Source organism: Pholcus phalangioides, unplaced genomic scaffold (assembly GCF_987345545.1).
Source record: "Pholcus phalangioides strain wild (caught in Gottingen) unplaced genomic scaffold, Ppha-v1.0 ptg000017l_1, whole genome shotgun sequence".
NCBI classification, from domain to species: Eukaryota; Metazoa; Arthropoda; class Arachnida; order Araneae; family Pholcidae; genus Pholcus; species Pholcus phalangioides.
This window is the reverse complement of record NW_028301610.1, coordinates 50,734,208-50,754,608: the sequence shown is the minus strand read 5'-3', so window position 1 is coordinate 50,754,608 and position 20,401 is coordinate 50,734,208. Positions and strand designations below refer to the sequence as shown.

The 20,401-nt window shown below is 38.3% G+C and overlaps 1 protein-coding gene across 4 annotated transcripts in view; it reads left to right on the top strand.

The window, feature by feature from the left end:
* Positions 1–20,401, top strand: part of LOC149074070 (uracil-DNA glycosylase-like) — a 77,510-nt gene that overhangs the window by 45,716 nt on the left and 11,393 nt on the right. Inside the window, exons 2-4 of one of the 4 annotated variants that reach the window (XM_089246830.1) lie at positions 6,377–6,691; positions 9,885–10,035; positions 17,974–18,063. In XM_089246830.1, the coding sequence (XP_089102956.1) occupies positions 9,979–10,035; positions 17,974–18,063 (147 nt within the window). In that variant the 5' untranslated portion in view covers positions 6,377–6,691; positions 9,885–9,978. Of the gene's footprint in view, positions 1–6,376; positions 6,692–9,858; positions 10,036–17,973; positions 18,064–20,401 lie in introns of all 4 variants that reach the window. The other 3 variants (XM_089246831.1, XM_089246832.1, XM_089246829.1) reach the window with 3 other exon arrangements.

Genomic DNA, 20,401 nt, shown 5'->3' with positions numbered 1-20,401 from the left:
GTAATGGGGCGTGTGCAGTTGGCATTATATGGGACCCCTGATACGTCTAGATACGACTCTGACAGGTGACCGGTACGTAAGCATCCTGTCTGATCACCTGCACCATTCATGTCCATTGTGCATTACGACAGACTTGGACAATTTCAGCAGGACAATGCGACACCCCACACATCCAGAATTGCTACAAAGTGGCTCCAGGAACACTCTTCTGACTTTAGACACTTCCGCTGGCCACCAAAATCCCCAGACATGAACATTATTGAACATATCTGGGATGCCTTGCAATGTGCTGTTCAGAAGAGATCTCCACCCCCTCTTACTCCTGCGGATTTATGGACAGCCCTGCAGGATTCATGGTGTCAATTACCTCCAGCACTACTTCAGACATTAGTCGAGTCCATGCCACATCATGTTGCGGCACTTCTGCGTGCTCGCGGGGGCCTTACACGATATTAGGCAGGTGTACCAGTTTTTTTGGCTATTCAGTGTATATACATTTCTACTATGACATTATTCCACCTGCTTTACATATTGACAAGTAACAATAATTATTTTGAGTATTACTGTTTTTTGGGTGTTATAAGATAGAGGAAGTTGACCTGATGTCAACATGACTTTTTTATGCCCCCCCCCCCCCCCAGCATCAAAGGTGAAGTTGACTGATCTAATGCATATATGTATAGATGAATCGACAACAGCATCATCTTGCCCCCCAGACTTCCATCTATCTCCGCCTATGGCTGAACCAGGGATTAATGGTGGTGATATGACAATGGTACTGCAGGAACATATGACCCAATGGGTGATATGTTACAGGCAGAGTTGGAATAGGACCAGAGAAGTAAGCGGTACAAGATGTGAAAACACAGTGAAGTGATCCCATTGCTGCAGTATATATGGCCGCTCAGCCTCTGTAGAGATGATCCAATGATAGGACTGCCGGTCGCAGTGTAGACCAATCACTGTTGACTGATTTGCATAGCAGATACATTTCTTCACTATTCAGGAATCATCAATTCTTGTTTTTTATTTTCAATGGAAGCGAGTGTCTGAGGGGGCAGGTTGGCCTGCAGAAGTGGCAGTGGAATTGGGGCTAGTTTTTGTATTTTTTCCATACCCTATTACCTGTTCCGAGAAAAACTGGCCATGGAATAGAGCTGTCTGTGTATGGAAGTTTCACTCTATTTTATTGCTCTCCACCAGGGTTGTTTGGTTTAAACCAAGTGGTTTTTTTTCAAAAAATCAAATAAAAGTTGCCTAAATATCATTTTTTTCCCTTGAAAAATATCATATTGGTTCATTATTAGCCAAAATGTTTCATTTTTACCACATTTTATATCCTTGGGGTACATTCTGATGGTATATCTTTAATTGACATAAGATTTTATAAGTGGTTTTTTTTCAAAAAGTCTCATAAAAGTGACCAGAATATATATATATTTTTCATATGAAGTATCTTAGTCATTTAAAGTTACATATAAAAGCCAAAATTTCTCATTCTTACAACATTTTCTAACCTTTGGCTACATTCTGATGCTCTATCTTTAGCAAATTCATGAATAAGGATTGCATCACACATCTAAATGTAGTGGTGTATTATCTCACAGAGTTTCTTTTTCCCTTTACAAAGAAGCAGCTACAGTAGTGACACCATCATGCTAGGGGCAGGTGGTCTTGTATTCCAATAAAGACACCAGCTGTCCTTAAAGGACAAAGACTAGTGTACTAGTTCTAACATTACCTCACATGCATTTTCATTTTCTTTCCCATAAGAAGTAGCACATCTCCTACTGTATATCTCCCAGTCTTAATATTCAATAGTTGTTTTTTTTTATACTTTCACACACACACTGTTAAGCCCGGTTAATCAAGGTCCTACTGTATAGTAGTAACAGATTTATGAAAAATATATAATCAGCTATATACAGGGTGATTATAATTTAAGTTTTGATTCCAAAACTATACAATAAGTACTGATCAGAATGACTTGAAAATTTGCATGGATACTCCTGAAGCAATGGAAGTTTCTTTCGCAAAAGAAAAAAGTGCAAAATGTGCAAGTAGATGATGCTGTACTTGGCCAGCACTATAATCTATTTTGTGCAACCACATCATTTCGGCACTTCCACAACATCAGTGTGTGGATAGAACTTCTATCAAGATGCACATTGCAATACCAGCAAAGAAGCTGCTGAAGACCCATTTTGACAGGATGCACCTTAATCCTTGCAACTTCTGGCTGTGGGGGGTACCTCAAAATGTTATAAACAGTGGTCAGAATGCAAACTTTGGTGAATTGCAATCTCCAGCACATTCCCTATATGTTAGAAGTTCCTCAGGAATATTAACTGGGGGGGGGGGGCACGTTTGGTTTAATAAAGCTGAATTGCAAGCACATCCACATTATGACCATGGCATACTCCGATTCTGTTGTTGAACAAGAATTTTTGTGCTTTCAACCTCACATCATAACATATTTAACATTTCTTAAGTAAGTTGTAGTTATTTGTTCAATTACTTTGTTTTTTGTGATGTTTCCATGAATTATGAAATCGTGAAATGCTATAATTAAGGTATCATTCTGCCATGACTGGCTATTGTTTCCATTCTGCGAGCAAATTTCCCACATGTTGGATGATGTCATTAATTTTACATTTTTAAGTATTTTTTCCCCTTTATCAAATAAAATTTAATTTTTTCTGGAATATTCATGTCAATTTTCAAGTCATTCTGACAATCGTTGAGCATCTGTATTTGTAATGTTCGTATTTGTGACTGCTGAGAATAAGAAATCACTTCACATTTCATCATGGGGGATTTTTTTTTCTTTTTTGAGCTACTGGTCCTGCAGACCACCATAATATTTTATTTATTGATCTCAGACCAATAGACTACCAATGATTTCAGATACTGTATTCTGGAGGAAGGGGATCAATAAATAGGCTATTCCCCATATATACCAGTCATTTTCTTACACATGTGAAGGAAACGGTGCCCTTCGTGATCCCTCTCTATTACAGCCTTGATTCTATCCAATTCAGCAAGTTGCCCCCAATTCCAATCTCGTGTAAACGCTTCAAGAGTATACCATGTTGGACCCGATCGAATGCCTTCTGGAAATCAAGGTAAACAACATCTACATTTTTACCCTTACCCAAAGCTTCAAAGCAAAGTAGGCTGGTTATACATGACTTCCCCTTCTTGAACCCATGCTGATTATCCAACAATAAATTATTCTCGTTTATCCACTTTGCCAACTGCCTTTTGATAATGATTTCCAAAATTTTCGAGAGGGAGCTCGTCAAACTTACTGGACGATAATTGAACACAGCTTCTTTACTACCCTTCTTAAATATTGGAACAACATTAGCAAGTTTCTCCAATCCCTTGGGAAGATACCCTCAGCAACACTACTCCTGTAACCGTCGCTGTGCATCTTTGCCGGCTTCGTGGTGACCCACAGTTGTTTTTGAATAGTGGTCAGGTGCCTATTGTGGAGAATGCAAAATTCCTCGGCATTGCATTTGGCAAGAGGCTTGCATTTGGACCTCGTGTTTCACAGTTGGGAGCTCGTTGTGTGGGGATGGTGAGCCTCTTGAGGGTCATCTCTTCTACATCGTGGGGAGCTCCTCCACTTGTATGGGGCTCTGATGCGATCAGGGCTCGACTACGGTTCCGTTGTGTACGGATCGGCGCCTCGGAGCTGTCTGAGTGTGCTCGACCCAATTCATCGTCTCGCTCTCCGCGTTTGCTCTGGAGCTTTCCGAACTTCTCCCATGGAAAGCCTCTATGTCGAATGCAACGAGCCATCACTGACATCAAGACGCCAACAACTTTCTTTGAAATATCATATCAAAATGAAGTCTTTGCCAGGTCATCTACTTCATAATGTCATTTTCAATCCGTCATTTCATAGACTTTTTGATACAAATACAAATACAACGACCTTCATGTGTTCCATCTTACGGTCTTCGTATGAGGGCACTTGTAGAAGAAATACAAATAGACATCAGTCGTGTGGCCCCAGTTGCTTGGCAACTGGCACCATGGGAGCAGTCTCTGCCAGATGTCTCTCTTTCATTATCGTTATACCCTAGAGCCACCACAGCAGATGTCATATATCGACAGATATTCTTCAGGCACAGGGGTAGGTACAATAGGTACTTCCCCATATATACCGATGGCTCCAAGAGCCCTGGGCATGTCGGTTGTGCCTACATCTGCTGTGAGGAGACATCTTTCAAACTTCACGACACATTCTCTATTTATTCGGCAGAACTGTACGCAATCCTTCAGGCTCTACGTCATATACGACGCAAACGCCACCGACGATGCATCATTTATAGCGACTCTCTCAGCGCATTGCAAGCACTGTGTTCCTTCACTTTTCACACTCATCCATTCATTCATGCCATTTTTCATGAACTGCATCACCTCATTCATCACGGTACCACAGTAAAATTTTATTGGGTACCAAGTGATGTAGGAATACCGGGCAACGAAAAAGCAGACAACGCAGCTCGAACAACAATGAACATTGATAATAGCCTTTTGGTACCTGCCAGTGACCACTTCTCAATCCTCCGGGAAGTGATGCATCGCCGCTGGCAGGATCATTGGAACAATCAAACTAATAATAAACTTCATGCCATCAAGCCCACACTTGGCCACTGGCGTTCGAGCTGCAGAACTAACCGAAAGGAGGAAGTTCTGCTTGCCCGGTTACGCATAGGACACAGTCGCATCACACAATCATATCTTTTACTACGAGAGAGTCAACCGCAGTGCCCTCATTGTCAAAGTCCATTTACCATTGCCCATGCTTTTACTTGTTCGCACCATCGTCATCATTTTACGACCGCTTTTGGTCAGAATCATCTTTCACTTCGTGACATTTTATCTGACCATTGCGATGCATCTCGCATTTTTAAATTCATCAAAGCCATTGGTTTTTATGACAAATTATAGTTTTTACAATTCATGTCATTGTTTTATGTTTCATGTTGCTTTTTTGACATGACAAAAGGAAATTTTTTTTATTTTTATATTTGTTTTGGCGCAGTTTGAACAAATTGGTCCTTGTGCCAATAAACCCAAAATCCAATTCAATCCACTACTCCTGTATATCTGTGCGACTGGCCCCAACAATTCATTAGCACATTCCTTGAGGACCCTATGATAGATATCATCTGGTCCTGGTGCTTTGCTTGCACATACATTTTTTAGAAGATTTATGACCTCCACGTGTTTCACTTGAATATCGTTGAGGGTTTTATTACCCCATGCAACACCCGTATATCGAATATCATTATCTCCATTAAAAACCGACGCAAAAAAGTCATTGAAAGCATTACACATGCCAACATTGCTCTCTAACCTAGAGCCTCCTATCGAGAGTGGGCCAACTGTCCCCTTACATCCATTATTGACATATCGAAAAAATGATTTTGGGTCAGAGCCAATGTTATCTGCCAACCTAGATTCAACTTCCTTTTTACTATCCCTTATCGCTTTCTTCAGCTCTCTTCTTTTATCAGTTAAACAATGATATGCCACCTTGTCCACATTTATACTCACTGAATGCTATTTTCTTTTCAAGATAAAGGTTACACATGCTATCTGTGAACCATAGAGGGTGCGATGTACAAACACGCTTTTTTCAAACAAAGGGTATAACGTCGTGCAAAACAGAGGACAACATTGTACTAAATCCTTCCCATTGACTTAGCACCCCGACTGATTCCAGCTGGTCTTTGTGTAACGGATCAGGATAACATCCTTCTCCGTTACTGTTGTTTTGTTATGTGGGAAATTTCTCATGTAACATACGTTTAATTACATTTCGTTTGGGGATTCTCCCGGGGGAGATATCGCATCGTCTCGTTATATTGTTATATTTTTACTTACCTGTTTCGATGGTTGGCTGCAGACTTCCGCTGGAATAATTATTTTGTTTTTGTGTTTTCAGTGCTTGATGTGAAAGGTGTGATCAGAGAGCCTGGCCAGCTCGCCCGATTACATTTAGCGTTGCCACTGAGAAATTTTGAAATATTGTTTGACTTTGTTTTGTATGAAAATTATTTTTGTGAAATGTTGAATTTTTATCGAGAGACGGAGTGTTGCCGGTGGACGAATGGTCCTAAAGTTAAAGCCGGTTTATGATGCATAAAATCGCGTCTCTCGATCTCACTAATCGCATTCATTCGTTCATTCAAGTATTCACCTCTTGCTTTGGCTACTTGAGTAGCTTGTTCTCGGCTTCGGTCGTGAAATTTCAAAATAATGTTATGATCTAAATAACTACCATTCTTGTTCCCTGCGGGTCCGGTGAAGATGTTTTTATAAAAGCTAAATAACCAATTAACCACTCTTGCAGTTCAACCCGTGACTAGTTGCCCTCTGGCAGATGAAACCTTGAATGGTTTGGTTCGTGATGAAACGTCTGGTCTAACGCTATAGAAACGTCCAGTACCTCAATCTTCGACATTCAACTGGCTGGGCTCCGATGGACTGTCATCGATGATTTCTGGGAGGTCTACCTGGAAACTGGTTGCTGACGACTTGCTCTGAAACTTGGGACACTGTTCTTCGGTTGGTTCCAACTTCGGTCGCTATCGTATCTAGTGCACTTGCATCTCTTGGTCTGCGAGAAGAAAGGTGATGTCCGGCTGAATGGACATGGACTTCTGTGGTGAGATCCACACTTTTTTTTATAATTAAAATTGATGTCAGAATAATTGACTTTAACGCAAAAAAAATTGTTTTAATGAAGTCTAACTTAATGTAAAATAACCGTTAATGTAATAAAGCCTTTTGAAGTAATACAAAACAACATATTTTTTTGTTTCCTGCTTGTTGTCTGCTTTTAACTGGATAATTCAAACCGGGCACGTAACCCCATTAAGGGTTGTTACATTTGAAAACTTACACTAACCTTCTTCTCAAAACATCAAAGTTGATTTTCCGAAAACAAGGAACCGGTCTTTTGTTATCAACCTTACCTGAAGAAAATTTACAGTGAAAACTGATGACACGATGATCACTGGAAGAAAACTTGTCCCCCACCGAAACATGTTCAACAAGATCCTCAGAACTAGTACGAACCAAATCCAAAATAGAGCTACCCCTAGTGGCTTCTCATACATGCTGATGTAAAAAATTATCGAGCACCAACTTAAGAAAGTCCCTTTCATACTGATCTCTATCTGAAAGATTCTTCCAGTCTATACCCAGGTAACTGAAATCCCCAAGTATTACAACCCTCTTACACATGTAGGAAATTTCATCATGAAGTTTGCCGATGTAGTTTGGATCCCTATTTGGTGGATTGTAACGAACCCCAACAATAAGTTTATGATGTCTTTTGTTTTCAAGCTCAACCCAGATAGTTTCAATATCACTTCTCTTCATGTTACACTCTTTAGCCTTCAAACATGATTTCATGTATATCAACACTCCACCCCCTTTCCTATCAGATCTATTTCTTAAAAAAGCATCGTATCCTGAGATGTGTAAGAAGATTTATCCCCATTGTTTGCCCAAGATTCTGTAATGGCTATAAGATTCAGGCCCTCCACAACCATCATAGTTTCTAAAAAAATCTTTCTTATTACCCAAGCTCCTGGCATTAATTAGCACACATTTTAATTTGCCCGGTGATTTAGTGTCAATCGAGAAGTCAGAGGTGGGTAATTCTCCGTCAGTACTGTTGTGATTATCATTGACTAACCCGCATTTCCAACTGCGAGGTCTGGGAGTAAAAAACTTGACCTAAACCTCCCAGACCCCCTCTTCTATAGATGGATCCCATCCGAACGAAGCTTAGTCGCGTGGCCCCAGTCGCTTGGCAACTGGCACCATGGGAGCAGTCTCTGCCAAATGTGTCTCTTTCATTATCATCATACTCTAGAGCCACCACAGCAGATGTCATATATCGACAGATATTTTTCAGGCACAGGGGTAGGTACAATAGGTACTTCCCCATATATACCGACGGCTCAAAGAGCCCTGGGTATGTCGGTTGTGCCTACATCTGCTGTGAGGACACATCTTTCAAACTTCCTGACACATTCTCTATTTATTTGGCAGAACTGTACGCAATCCTTCAGGCTCTACGTCACATACGACGCAAACGCCACCGACGATGCATCATTTATAGCGACTCTCTCAGCTCATTGCAAGCACTGTGTTCTTTTACTTTTCACATTCATCCATTTATTCATGCCATTTTTCATGAACTGCATCACCTCATTCATCACGGTACCACAGTAAAATTTTACTGGGTACCAAGTCATGTAGGAATACCGGGCAACGAAAAAGTAGACAACGCAACTTGAACAACAACTAACATTGACAATAGCCTTCTGGTTCCTGCCAGTGACCACTTCTCAGTCCTCCGGGAAGTGATGCATCGCCACTGGCAGGATCATTGGAACAATCAAATTAATAATAAACTTCATGCCATCAAGCCCACACTTGGCCACTAGCGTTCGAGCTGCAGAACTAACCGAAAGGAGGAAGTTCTGCTTGCCCGGTTGCGCATAGGACACAGTCGCATCACACAATCATATCTTTTACTACGAGAGAGTCAACCGCAGTGCCCTCATTGTCAAAGTCCATTTACCATTGCCCATGCTTTTACTTGTTCGCACCATCGTCATCATTTTACGACCGCTTTTGGTCAGAGTCATCTTTTACTTCATGACATTTTAAATGTCCATTGCGATGCATCTCACATTTTTAAATTCATCAAAGCCATTGGTTTATACGACAAATTGTAGTTTTTACAATTTACGTCATTGTTTTATGTTGCTTTTTTTATCATGCACAGTTTTAGTTTTTGACATGACAAAAGGACATTTTTCTTATTTTTATATTTGTTTTGGTGCAGTTTGACCAAATTGGTCCTTGCGCCAATAAACCCAAAATCCAATCCAATACTCCCTACTACCCCTTGGCAGTACTGGAATCACTGCCACATCTGAACGCCCCTCCCTAGCGGATAATAGTAAATCCTGGTACTCTGACAGAGACTCACTAATATTCGCTCCTACCTGATTCGTACCCACCTACAGAATCACCTGCAAGGGCAACTTTCAGTGATGAAAAACGTCTTGAACGTTGCTAATCTTCCCCCCAGGAAGACAACAACGCTCAAAACCCCGAAAATCCCTACACACTCTGTAGGGAACACAACAGTAGGGAACAACAAACAACCATTTCTTATTGTCATTATTGTCAGTGCTACCTAAAATTGTGATTAGGTATCCAAAAAACCACGGTTTTTAAGTCACACATTTTAAACAATTCTGAATCAAGTCCAGAAATGCAATTTAGAGGTGCTAAACTATTGAAAGAAAAAATTAACCAAGCCTCAGCTTCAGTTGTTTGCCACTAAATTGTGAAGTCATAAAATTTTTATCATGGGGACTCTAAAGCCCCGTTCACATGGAAAATAGAAATTGTGGGTTTAAAACCTGCTTCGAGAATTTTCACCAATGACTGCTCTCCATTTCTTTCCTTAAGAAGGGAAAAGTCATCAAGCGGGTGCTGGAACTCCCAATGCTACCGCAATATTTGCACATGTGAACGGGGCTTATGAAAACAATTGGAGCAAAACCTTTTTTCAAAATAAAGGTAATAGACTCGCACCACTCTGTCGTTGTAACCCCCTTGATTATATGTCATCCAGTATATGATCAATATTTTCTAATAAGTTCAAAAATATTTTATTCTATTAATTTTGAACAATTGGGTATCATACTTTTATATTATAGCCTACCATATACTTTGTATAAGCATTTTTTGTTGTTGCTAGATTAATTTTGAATTTAGTGATTGGTCTCTTTACAACAATAGGTTGTGAGAGTTTTGTTTGTTTTTAGGACTCTGGTTCTCATAAAAAGCATTGTGGTGAAGTTACTAGTGGCAAAGATACTAGTTTGATAAATAAGGAAGAAGCTCTTCATAGGCAAGTTGATGAGAATAGGTGGAATGCAAAAATTAAGCTTATTCAAGCAGCCTTATTTCATAAAAGTATGTGTAAAATATTTGCATGTATTTGTGAAACTATTATTATTATTCATATTATTCTTTCTCTTTCTGTATTGTAACATGCTGTTCGTTGTTTTTTTTTTTACCCCACTGTAAATGGACATATGCTTGTTGTGTGAATTTATCAATAAATAAATTTCTACATCTACCTAACTTTTTTTTCAGAGTTGGTATTGTCAGTACAAAGGATTTTTTTATAGAAGAGAAATAATTATACAAAAATTGCTGATAAGAGAGAGCATTAGTATAGGAAAGAACAGTGATAAATATACAGCTGATGGTGAAAATGACAGTGACTGTATTTGTTGTGAGAAATATGTTGATCATCAAAATTCATATCCAACAAAGCTTTTTTTTATATAAATTTCTTCATTTTTTTCTCTACTTCGGACCAGTACTTTATAAATTCCTGATAACATTCGCAATTAAAAAATTAGAACTAGCGCCTAAAATTTTTAATGCATTGTGTGATACTATAGACCCAAATTATAAGCAAATCTATACATGCATTTGCATATTTTGACATTTTTCATATAAATGCATAAAATTGAAAACTTTTCAGAATAAGTGCATACTTTCGAACTTAAATGAAATTTTTAGTACATATTTGCATATTCTTAGAACGTGGTTCTCAAACATTTTCCTCCTGCAGCGTCCCTGAACCTAATCAATGCTTATCTGTGGCTCCTCAGAGCAGTTTGAGAAATAATCTCTTCGAAAAATCTTTCTCAGTCCACCGTTCCACTGCACCCCTGACAAAGGTTGGCGGCACACAGTTTGAAAACCTGTCTTAAAGAGTATTTTGCTATTTTTTATTGCACAGGCTTGTAATCTTTCTCTAGTGATTATTAAAATTTTATTTGATTCCGATTGCTATGCATGATTTTTTTTAGTCACACTGACTAAAAAAATTTAATTTCAAACAAAATCCATAGAATATATTTTTCGCAATTTTTCCCCTATTCAAGTAACATTAACATGAGGAAGGAAATAAATAATGTGGTTCATGTAATCTCAATGGTTTTACGACTTGGGGGTGACAGTAGGCCCTGAGACAAACTAGAGAAGAGGTTTAAGCAAAATGGAATAACTGTGAAGACAGAAAAATGTGTGTGTTCAGACGTTTCATTCAAAGATGGCTGCTATAAAGAAAACAACGATTTGTTGACCATTCATTGACATTCTTTTGAGTGCTGGTAGTAAATGTAATCCAAGAAGTAGATGGGTGAAAAATAAAAGCTTGTAAAAAACCCATTGTTTTCATGCAATTACAGACGGATAGCCATTTAGTCATGTCCCCCACATGGGGGGGGGGCGCTGACAGGGCTGTAACCCTGAGGCCTGGGACGGTTATCATTTTTTTTGCTTTTTCATGATATAAATTAACTACAGAAGGGGGCTCGTTAAAAGTCTGACCGAGGGGCCCGCAAAAAATCAAAGCCTAGGGGCCCCGCTACAGGATGGGGGGGGCCATGCATTTAATTTAGCACAAAGCTATCTTCAGCCAGCACTGAGTGATTTGATGGGGGAATATATTTATAAAAATTGAATAGAGAATGATTGCTCTGGGGTATTTTTTATGAATTTTGAAAGGGGGTGCCAATACATTGCCTCTGCTGAAAAGAAATAAAGTCAAATTCAGTTATAACAAACTCCAAGAGACCAAATCATACATAAGGAAAAATACCCGCGAAATTTAAAATTTTTTAAAACTAGATTGCTGTGATAATGTATTGGGACAGGGGCAGGCAGCTTAAGCGAGGGTGCAAGGGGTGCGGCGCACCCGGGCGGCAGGTTGTAAGGAGCGGCAGCGTAGACTTTGCTTAAGACAACAAAATTCAACACAGTAAAAATTCACATCACGCTTTTGAGTCATACTATACCTCGACAAAGGAAACGTTGAGAAAATAGACAAGGCCTCTGATCGTAATACAAGAAACAAGAATGTAAGCTATCTGGGCGGCTCGAGACAAAATCCGTACCGGTGTGGGACTTATTTTTTGCTCCCTCCATAGTCCCTACCTCCTGCATCAGGGAACCTTTCATGGGGCCCATGCCCGATTTTCCACGGGGCCCCTTCTACAGTTAATTTATAGAGTGAAAAAAGAAAAGTTATAAGGATTTAGTCCCAGGCCTCAAGCTGGAGCCCTGTCAGCCCTACCCTTAGAAGATCATGCCCTCCCTCACAATTTATCCAAACAATTCCTAACAAAACATTTTTTTTGGCCCTTCATTTCGGATTTTGCGCCTCTCCAGAGCCAACGGTTTGGTTTTTTTGGCCAATGGAATTTTTTTTACCCATTCACCCCGGATTTTGTATCCTCTTAAGCAGTGCCCCATGTAGCTGCAATGAGTCGCATGGCCAAGCGCCACCCCTGTACTCTATTACAAGGGGGCCATGTGTGCATTTTGGTTCCCTCACCCATGGCCCCCAAAAGAGCCCGGGATAATTCTCATGATTTTTTGGCTTTTTCAGGCTATAAATTAACTATAGAAGGAGTCATAAGAAATCTGACTGGGAGGAAGCCTGCAAAAGATCCCAGCCTAGGAGTCCATACACTCACTCAGAATTTGATCCACAATAGTCAAATGAAGGCAAAGGAAAATTTTGGTTTTTCACTTGTCCGGCCCCTGGAATACCAGAAACATCTTTGAAAAAATTTTCTTAATAAAAATTACCCCGTTAAATATCATCTTTACAGGATAAGTGATGATGGCTCGCAAAAATAAGTGCTCTTTCAAGGATTAAGTTATCTGGCAATTATTATGAATGGTAAAATAATTCTAGAACAAAAAACAGACAAAACATTTTCTACTTCAAAAGCAGGATGTATGGGCACACATATTTTGCACAGTAAACAATTATGCACAGCTTTCTTCTGAAAAAAAATCAGTTTTATCTCCAGGTGCCCTTCACCGAAGCCCTATCAGCCTCCTGTCAGGGTCGCCAGTAGGGGCGGCACATGTCCACATTTATACTCACTGAATGCTATTTTCTTTTCAAGATAAAGGTTACCCAGGCGGCAGGTACGCTCGAGCCGCCCCTTGGGATTGGGACTTCCTCCAAGATTGGCACCACATCTTTAAAGTTTTTTTAATCGATACAGTAATTTTTCCTTTTAACTGCCTTACTGCTGGCCTGCAGCATTCTAAATAATTTCAATGCAATTTTCCTATCCTGCAAGAACAATGTTGTGGACATTAGAAAAAATATTCTAAAAAGGCGTATGACAAAAGCCGCAATTTAAATCTGTTTATTAGAGACTCATTGCATCTGCTGATTTCTAAAAAATTAATAAATTCTCACGTAAGTCTTCACTTTGAAATGTCCATAAACCGCTCAATGCGCCTCTTTGTATCTGTCAACCTAAAATTTATGGTTTTTAGTGTTGATAATACGCATGAAAAACCAATTCAGCGATGCGTTTTCACAATCTGCAAAAACTGCTTGGATTTGATAGTTACAAATTATGTCTAAATGGCAAAGATTTGGAGTTCGAATCAAAATGAAAATGTCAAATAATTGAAATTGTGTTTCGTATAAATGAAATATTTTAATTTTGAAAGCTATATATATAAAGATTAATTATGCCCGTAGTCAAACATCTCATAAATTTGAAATTTTGTCGTAAAACTGAGAGTGAGGCATGAATCCCCTTGCGCACAAGTGGAATTTCTAGGCATTTACGCCCAACCTAAATTTATAAAAGTAAAAAGGACATAATCATTATAAAAAGGACTGTTTTCAGATCAAATTGCCGAAGTTGAATTACTTTACTGCAAAAATGTCAGATTTTTTTTGGGGGAAATACAGTCAAACCCAAAGCGTATTAAAGACCCTTTATTAATACGCTTTGGTCAAACCCCATTAGACCGGAACTCCAAGAGACCCGAGAAATCACTTCGTAATAACGAAATTTTGTTACAAAGGAATTCCAGATTTTTATATTGTTCCTATGTAAACCTATCTGAGAAATCAGAAAAGTTTTCGTTAAAACAATATTTTTCTCGTTATAATGGTATTTATTAAAATGAGAGTCGACTGTATTTCGTCTCAAGCTATTTTTTTACGTGTATTTGGAGGCTACATGGGTAACAGGGTGTATGGCACTTTACTGGTGAGCCATTAGTGTTAGAGACATACCCAATTAGAAAAAGTATCGAAATCACGTGTCCAACTCAGATATGTCATTCATGTTGTAAGGGGTTGTATAGCTATAAAATAAAAAAAGCAACTTTTTATACCGTCCCAGTGTGCCAAAGAACCCAATTAAGAAGTTGTTGCTCTGTCTTTCCCGATGCCAACTAAAATAATTTCATGTTTCTAAGTGCAATATTCACAGAGATATGCGAATTCAAAAAATTGAGGAAATTTGGGAAGAACAGCATTAAATGCAGGTAAAATGGTTTCCCCTCATTTAATGCTGTTTTTTTCCAACTTTCTTCGAATATCTCAGTGAAAATTTGAACTTGGACACGTTGAATTTTTTTGTGGGAGACCGGGAAATAAAAAAAACAACTTTCCAATTGGGTTTTGGGGCACAGGGTGTCCATATAAAAAGTTAATATTTTTATTTTAATAACTATGTAACCCCTGGCAACAAGAATCAAATATCTGAGTACTACACATTATTCGGGAAGTTTTGCCAACTGGAAGTATGCCTCTAGAACCAATGGTTTGCCAGTAAAATGCCATATGCCCCGTTACTTATGCTCCCTGTATATTAAATATAGTACGGACTGTTATGTGAAATATTGTGTTGTGCTTAAGCCGTTACTTATGCTCCCTGTATATTAAATATAGTACGGACTGTTATGTGAAATATTGTGTTGTGCTTAAGCCAACACGCACGTTGCTTCGTTCGCCTGCGAGAGAGCGGTCACATTATGAACCAAAAGGCACTTGAAGGTAGCTTGTCATCCAATGAAATACCAGATATTGACCGTATCGAAATTGAAGTCAACAAACTGATAATTTTCTTATTTGAAAATCTGTTTATATTTTCCGATGGGCTTGAAATCCTGATAATGAATCATTATTATGTTCACACAAACAGTTTTGTCACTGTGTACATGATTTCTCTGGAATGAATGGTTCAAACAAATATTTAAAAAATTTTCACACGTATTTTAGTTCATTTTTTAAAATTCATAATAGGGCTACAACATGAACCTATATCCTTGATACATGTATTATTCTTGAAAACGATGTGGAAGGTTGAACTTTTCAATTGTGATTCATTTGTGTGGCTACTCCCTCATTACTACTTTTATCCACATGAAAAGAATAAAATTAATGTTTTATTAATTTTATTCTGCTTGCTACCACTTTTTGCGATTTTTATCATTATAAGAATGCATATTTTCGAAGCTACAACTGACATTTCTCAATGAAACCATAACCATTTACACACAAAAAAAACTAATTTGGAAATAATACAAATTTCATCCAGTACAGTAACTTGATGACATTGTGCCGTCTTCAAGCGCAGAGTTTACATTGATTATAAAAATATTTTTTTTTTAATTGGACTGACACAACACATAAAACATACAAATCAAACTGAGAAAAACACAAAACAATGAACTTCACAAAAAGTAACATTACGATGATACAGACACTTTGTGACCCCAAGGGATTTATTTTATTTTTACTGTATTCTATTATGTTTATTTTGCTTTTTCGTTATTTTCATAAATTAAAAATTAATCAAATTAAATTCAAAAATATTTAAACTTCAGACAATTTTTGAATAACTATCTTCTAATGAGAAAACGGGGGGAGGGGAGAGAAAGGAAGGGGGAGTAAAAAATTATTCATGTTCGCAAGGGGGCCACAGGAATGAGGTCCATCTTTCTTTAAGCATCCTTGGATAAGTTACCATCTGGTGACAGTGTCAGCAATTTTTTTTCCCATTTGAAAGACATGACACCTAATAATACAGGAACACAGCAGAACATAATTAAAAAAACAATTGATATAAATTACACAAAAAATAGAAAAAAACACACATACTATTTGTGACCTGAAAGGATCTAAACAAATTCTTCCACCAGGTCTAAACTGGATAACAATTGTTAGCTTTTGCCCAAGTTATGTCCAACCATTATGTGCAGTCCCGTTCAGTGCACATGAGCTCTAAGGAAAGATTGAGGTTTGTTGCCCTTGTAGTGTAGTGGTCTAGTGCACTCATCCGGTAAGTGAGAGGATGTGGGTAGGATTCCCCGCAACGCCAGTTGAATTTTCGTTCTTCGCTGAATTCATCTTCGCATCTGCCAGCTGTTAAAACTATCTTATGGATAGTGGAGAGTGATATTACCCTCTTGGATAATACAATCCAGCAAACAATAGGGTATTAGGCAGATGTTTTAGCCAGTCATTTGGCCATGGTAGCATACAGGGAAGTTAATTGGCCAGATGACTGGTTAAATGCTTTTGTAAAACAGCTCATACTTTGATTAATAAGATTAATTTAGCATGTACTTCATGATACTAAAATATAATTCTTAAACCAGAGTAACAGCGAAAACCACTGAAGCTATATTCATGAAATTCGGTCAGTAGTTTTATTTCATGGCTTAAAGATATCAAATACGTTTATTTCAAGACTAACTAAAAAGGGGTTTATCAAAATACGACCCATAAGGGGGGGGGGCTCATATGTAGAAATCACGCCAAACCGAAACTGCTGAAGCTATGAATATGAAATTTGGTCAGTATTTTTTGATTGTAATGTAGAGACTCACTGAGAAGGGGTTTTTCAAAATTCAACCCCATAATGGGGGTTATAAGGTGCAATCATCACCAAGCCGAAATCGCTGAAGCCATAAATATGAAATTCAGTCACTTTTTTTAACATGTCAGTTTTTAACGTGTCAATTCTGTTATAATTTACTACCCCTAGGTGGTAAGCTATTCTATTTATTAGCAATTGGATTTTATTGGAAGTATACCTCTAAAGTCAATGGTTACTGAGACATCCGCTGATCAAACAATTTTGGACTTTTGTATGAAATTCATTTTAAAAATGTTTTTATTATTTAAAGTGGTGGTGTTGGAAATTTAATCATGTGATTGGTATTAATTTGATTTTGTTATCAGTATTTGATTTTATGAATTGACTAATTTTATCAACCGTAATTTTTATTAGTGGGTGAGTATTGTATTCTAAAAAGCGAGAAAAATGTCTTTTTCATTTCCATTCTTGAGTATGAGACACAGTGCAACTACATCTATTGTTTACCCATAAGGATGGCTCTGTTGAAAATTGGACAATCCCTTTTTTTAAAACCCTGTATGTTTTCTTGCTTCTAAAAGGTAAGCAAACATGGAGGGTTTTATAACCTATTTTTAAAAGAAAGAACAAACAGTTACAGTAGACTCTCGATAACCTGCCCGTATGCTAGTCTAGTCTATCCAGTCATCTAGTTTTTTTAGGCGGGTTTTCTTAGAGCCATCGAAAGGGAAAACATGTCACTCTATGTCTGTGCACAGAAATTTATATTTAAATAGGTTTTTTTCAGTTAACTTCCAAGTATCCAAGACACCATGCTCTGATATGTGCTGGTTTAGTGAGAGTCTACTGTATATGTAATAAAATTATGCATAGTATATACTTGAAAGCTGAAAGTTCTGGATAAAGTTCCAAATTTTCAACTGCAGTTGAAATTACCACTCTGTTATTTGAGGTAAACATAGTTCTTAATATTCAATGTAGTGACTTATTTTCATTTTCAAACCAAAAGATTTTTTTTTCAATAAATTGTTAAAATTCATCAAATTAAATTTTCAAATTATGAGAAATACACCCGAGATTGACTTCTAATGGTCCAAAGCGTTAAAATGACCACTTAGTATATCTAGTTGTGATGCATGTATTTTAATAATATATGTACCTTATACTTTTTAAACTTATTTAGATCAGTAGTTGTAAGTTCACCAAAGAAAATTACACAGTCTATCCACCATTGGACAAGGTATACACTTGGACATTATGTGATATTCATGATGTAAGTTCATATTATTATCATTAATAAAAAACATAATTTTAATAAAAAGGACAGTATGTGAGTTAGTAATGCTAAGATTTAAGCCTGTTTAAGAAGTAGGCGTTATTCAAGTAGTTTGATAATAATGTTACAGTTACAGCATTCAACAATGCCAACAAGAGTGCAACAGGTTTCATTCGATGGGACAAGTGCATTAATCTTCAAGTCTCCAAAACAATGTTTACAAACTTACAGGAATGTAAAGAATATAAAAATAATCAGGTCCAGCAAAATTCACAGGTCAGTTTTCTATACCCTTCACAAAATGCAGACTAATGGAACCATAAATTTGTCATTTCATTTCTTTTGCAATAAATTAACTAGATTGTTTCAACAAAAATATTTACTTTTCTTGAAAATAAGGAAAATTTTCACAAAAACAGAACCTTACAAAAAAAAGTCTGGACAGACCCCTCATAATATATTTAAGTATTCAATAAATGAAGTGGTCAGTATGTTGTAGTAATTGGAATGTTAGTATATTCAATAACAGTCAATTGACATGTTGGATCAGATTTACATAGGTTCTAGCTCAAATTAAAATCTCTAAATTTATTTAAAAAATACATAGCAATATCCCCATGTTGCTATGTTGTTGAACGCGTCTGCTCGCCTGTTTCGGTGGTGTATAGTTCCTACCTAACCTGCCGTTGCCACTAACCTTCATCAGTTACGTGTGCGCGTCCCCTTGTAGGGCTCCATGGTGGGCACGGTCGGTAGGGGCCGAACACATTATCTCCAAAATGAGGAAAACACAAAATGCACCAAAAGGTCAACGAATAGCTATGAGTGAAACAATTGTCACTGAACCTGCTCCTGTCATCTCATTTTTCTTCCTGCATTCTTCTGACACCGATAAACAGCTGGCTAAGGTATCTCCATTCTTAATAGACAAAGCTCTCTGTGGCACAGTAGGCACATTAAAATCAGTGAAGGCCCTTCGTTCAGGAGACCTTCTGATTGAAACTAGCACTCCCAAACAATCCGAACTTGTTCAAAAGCTCACATCTCTTGCAAACATTCCCATAACCGTCAAAATCCATCCCACGTTGAATTATTCACGTGGTGTCATTTCAGATACTAACTTGATTAACATGGATGAAGAACTACTAACAGAAGAGCTGGCATCTCAAGGCGTAGCATCTACCAAGCATATCATGAGCCGCAAAGATGACAATCTAGCTCCATCACGAAATATAATTCTGACATTTTCATCCCCAACATTGCCGAAAGATGTCAAAATCGGTTATTATAACCTCCATATCCGGCCATACATTCCTAACCCTGTTAGATGCTTCAACTGCCAAAAATTCGGTCACTCACGAATGGCGTGCCGTAGTCAACCCACCTGCGTAAAGTGCGGTGAGAGGGACCACATTTCGGACAACTGCACTAATTCACCATTCAAGTGCGTCAATTGCGGTGGCAATCACCCCACATTTGACAGGAAATGTCCGAAATGGAATGAAGAAAAAGAGATCCAGAAGATCAAGGTCCTAAATAACATCTCATATATTGAAGCACGCCGTCGTATAACCTCTAACCAAACTCCAATAGGTACTAGATCATACTCTAATATGGTAACAAATCCATCGTCAGCTAATAAGACTAATACTGTCACCAAAGCATCTGTAACAAAGACTGAACCAATAGCTGACACATCAACTCAAACATCATCATCTAACCAACTGTGTAATAGTTGTGGCTGCTGTTGCTCTGCTGGATTCCACGTGTCATCGCGCGTATAATGCTGCGCACGAACCTGCAAGCCATCGCTGTGGAAATTTCTACAGGCTTTGCAATGTCCCTTATGGGAGTTGCTTGCCCGGTTCGAAATATCCAGCAATAAAGTGGCAAACGACAAGTGGAAAATGATTAGAAACAAACTTTCGCATGAAATATTATTATTTATTCAATTAATTATATGGGTTAGTTAATTTTAACAATGGATTAGTATATCTTGGAGCCCTCTATTTGACGTTAGCAGTAAAGATACTGGCTCACCAATTGATGATCAACAACAGTCAACCTGTGCAGCGATCGGACATCCGATGTTGTTAGCTTTTCCGTAAATACCAGAGGAGTTTTCTCAGTTGAGAACCGGAACACCTTGATCAGTTCCTGGGGGCCTCTCGGTTGAGGGCCGGACCACCTTGCTCAGCTCCGGGGGGCCTCTTGGTTAAGGGCCGAACCACCTTGATCAGCTACAGGGGGCCTTTCGGTTGAGGGCCGAACCACCTTGATCAGCTCCGGGGGCCTCTCGGTTGAGGGCCGAACCACCTTGATCAGCTCCGGGGGG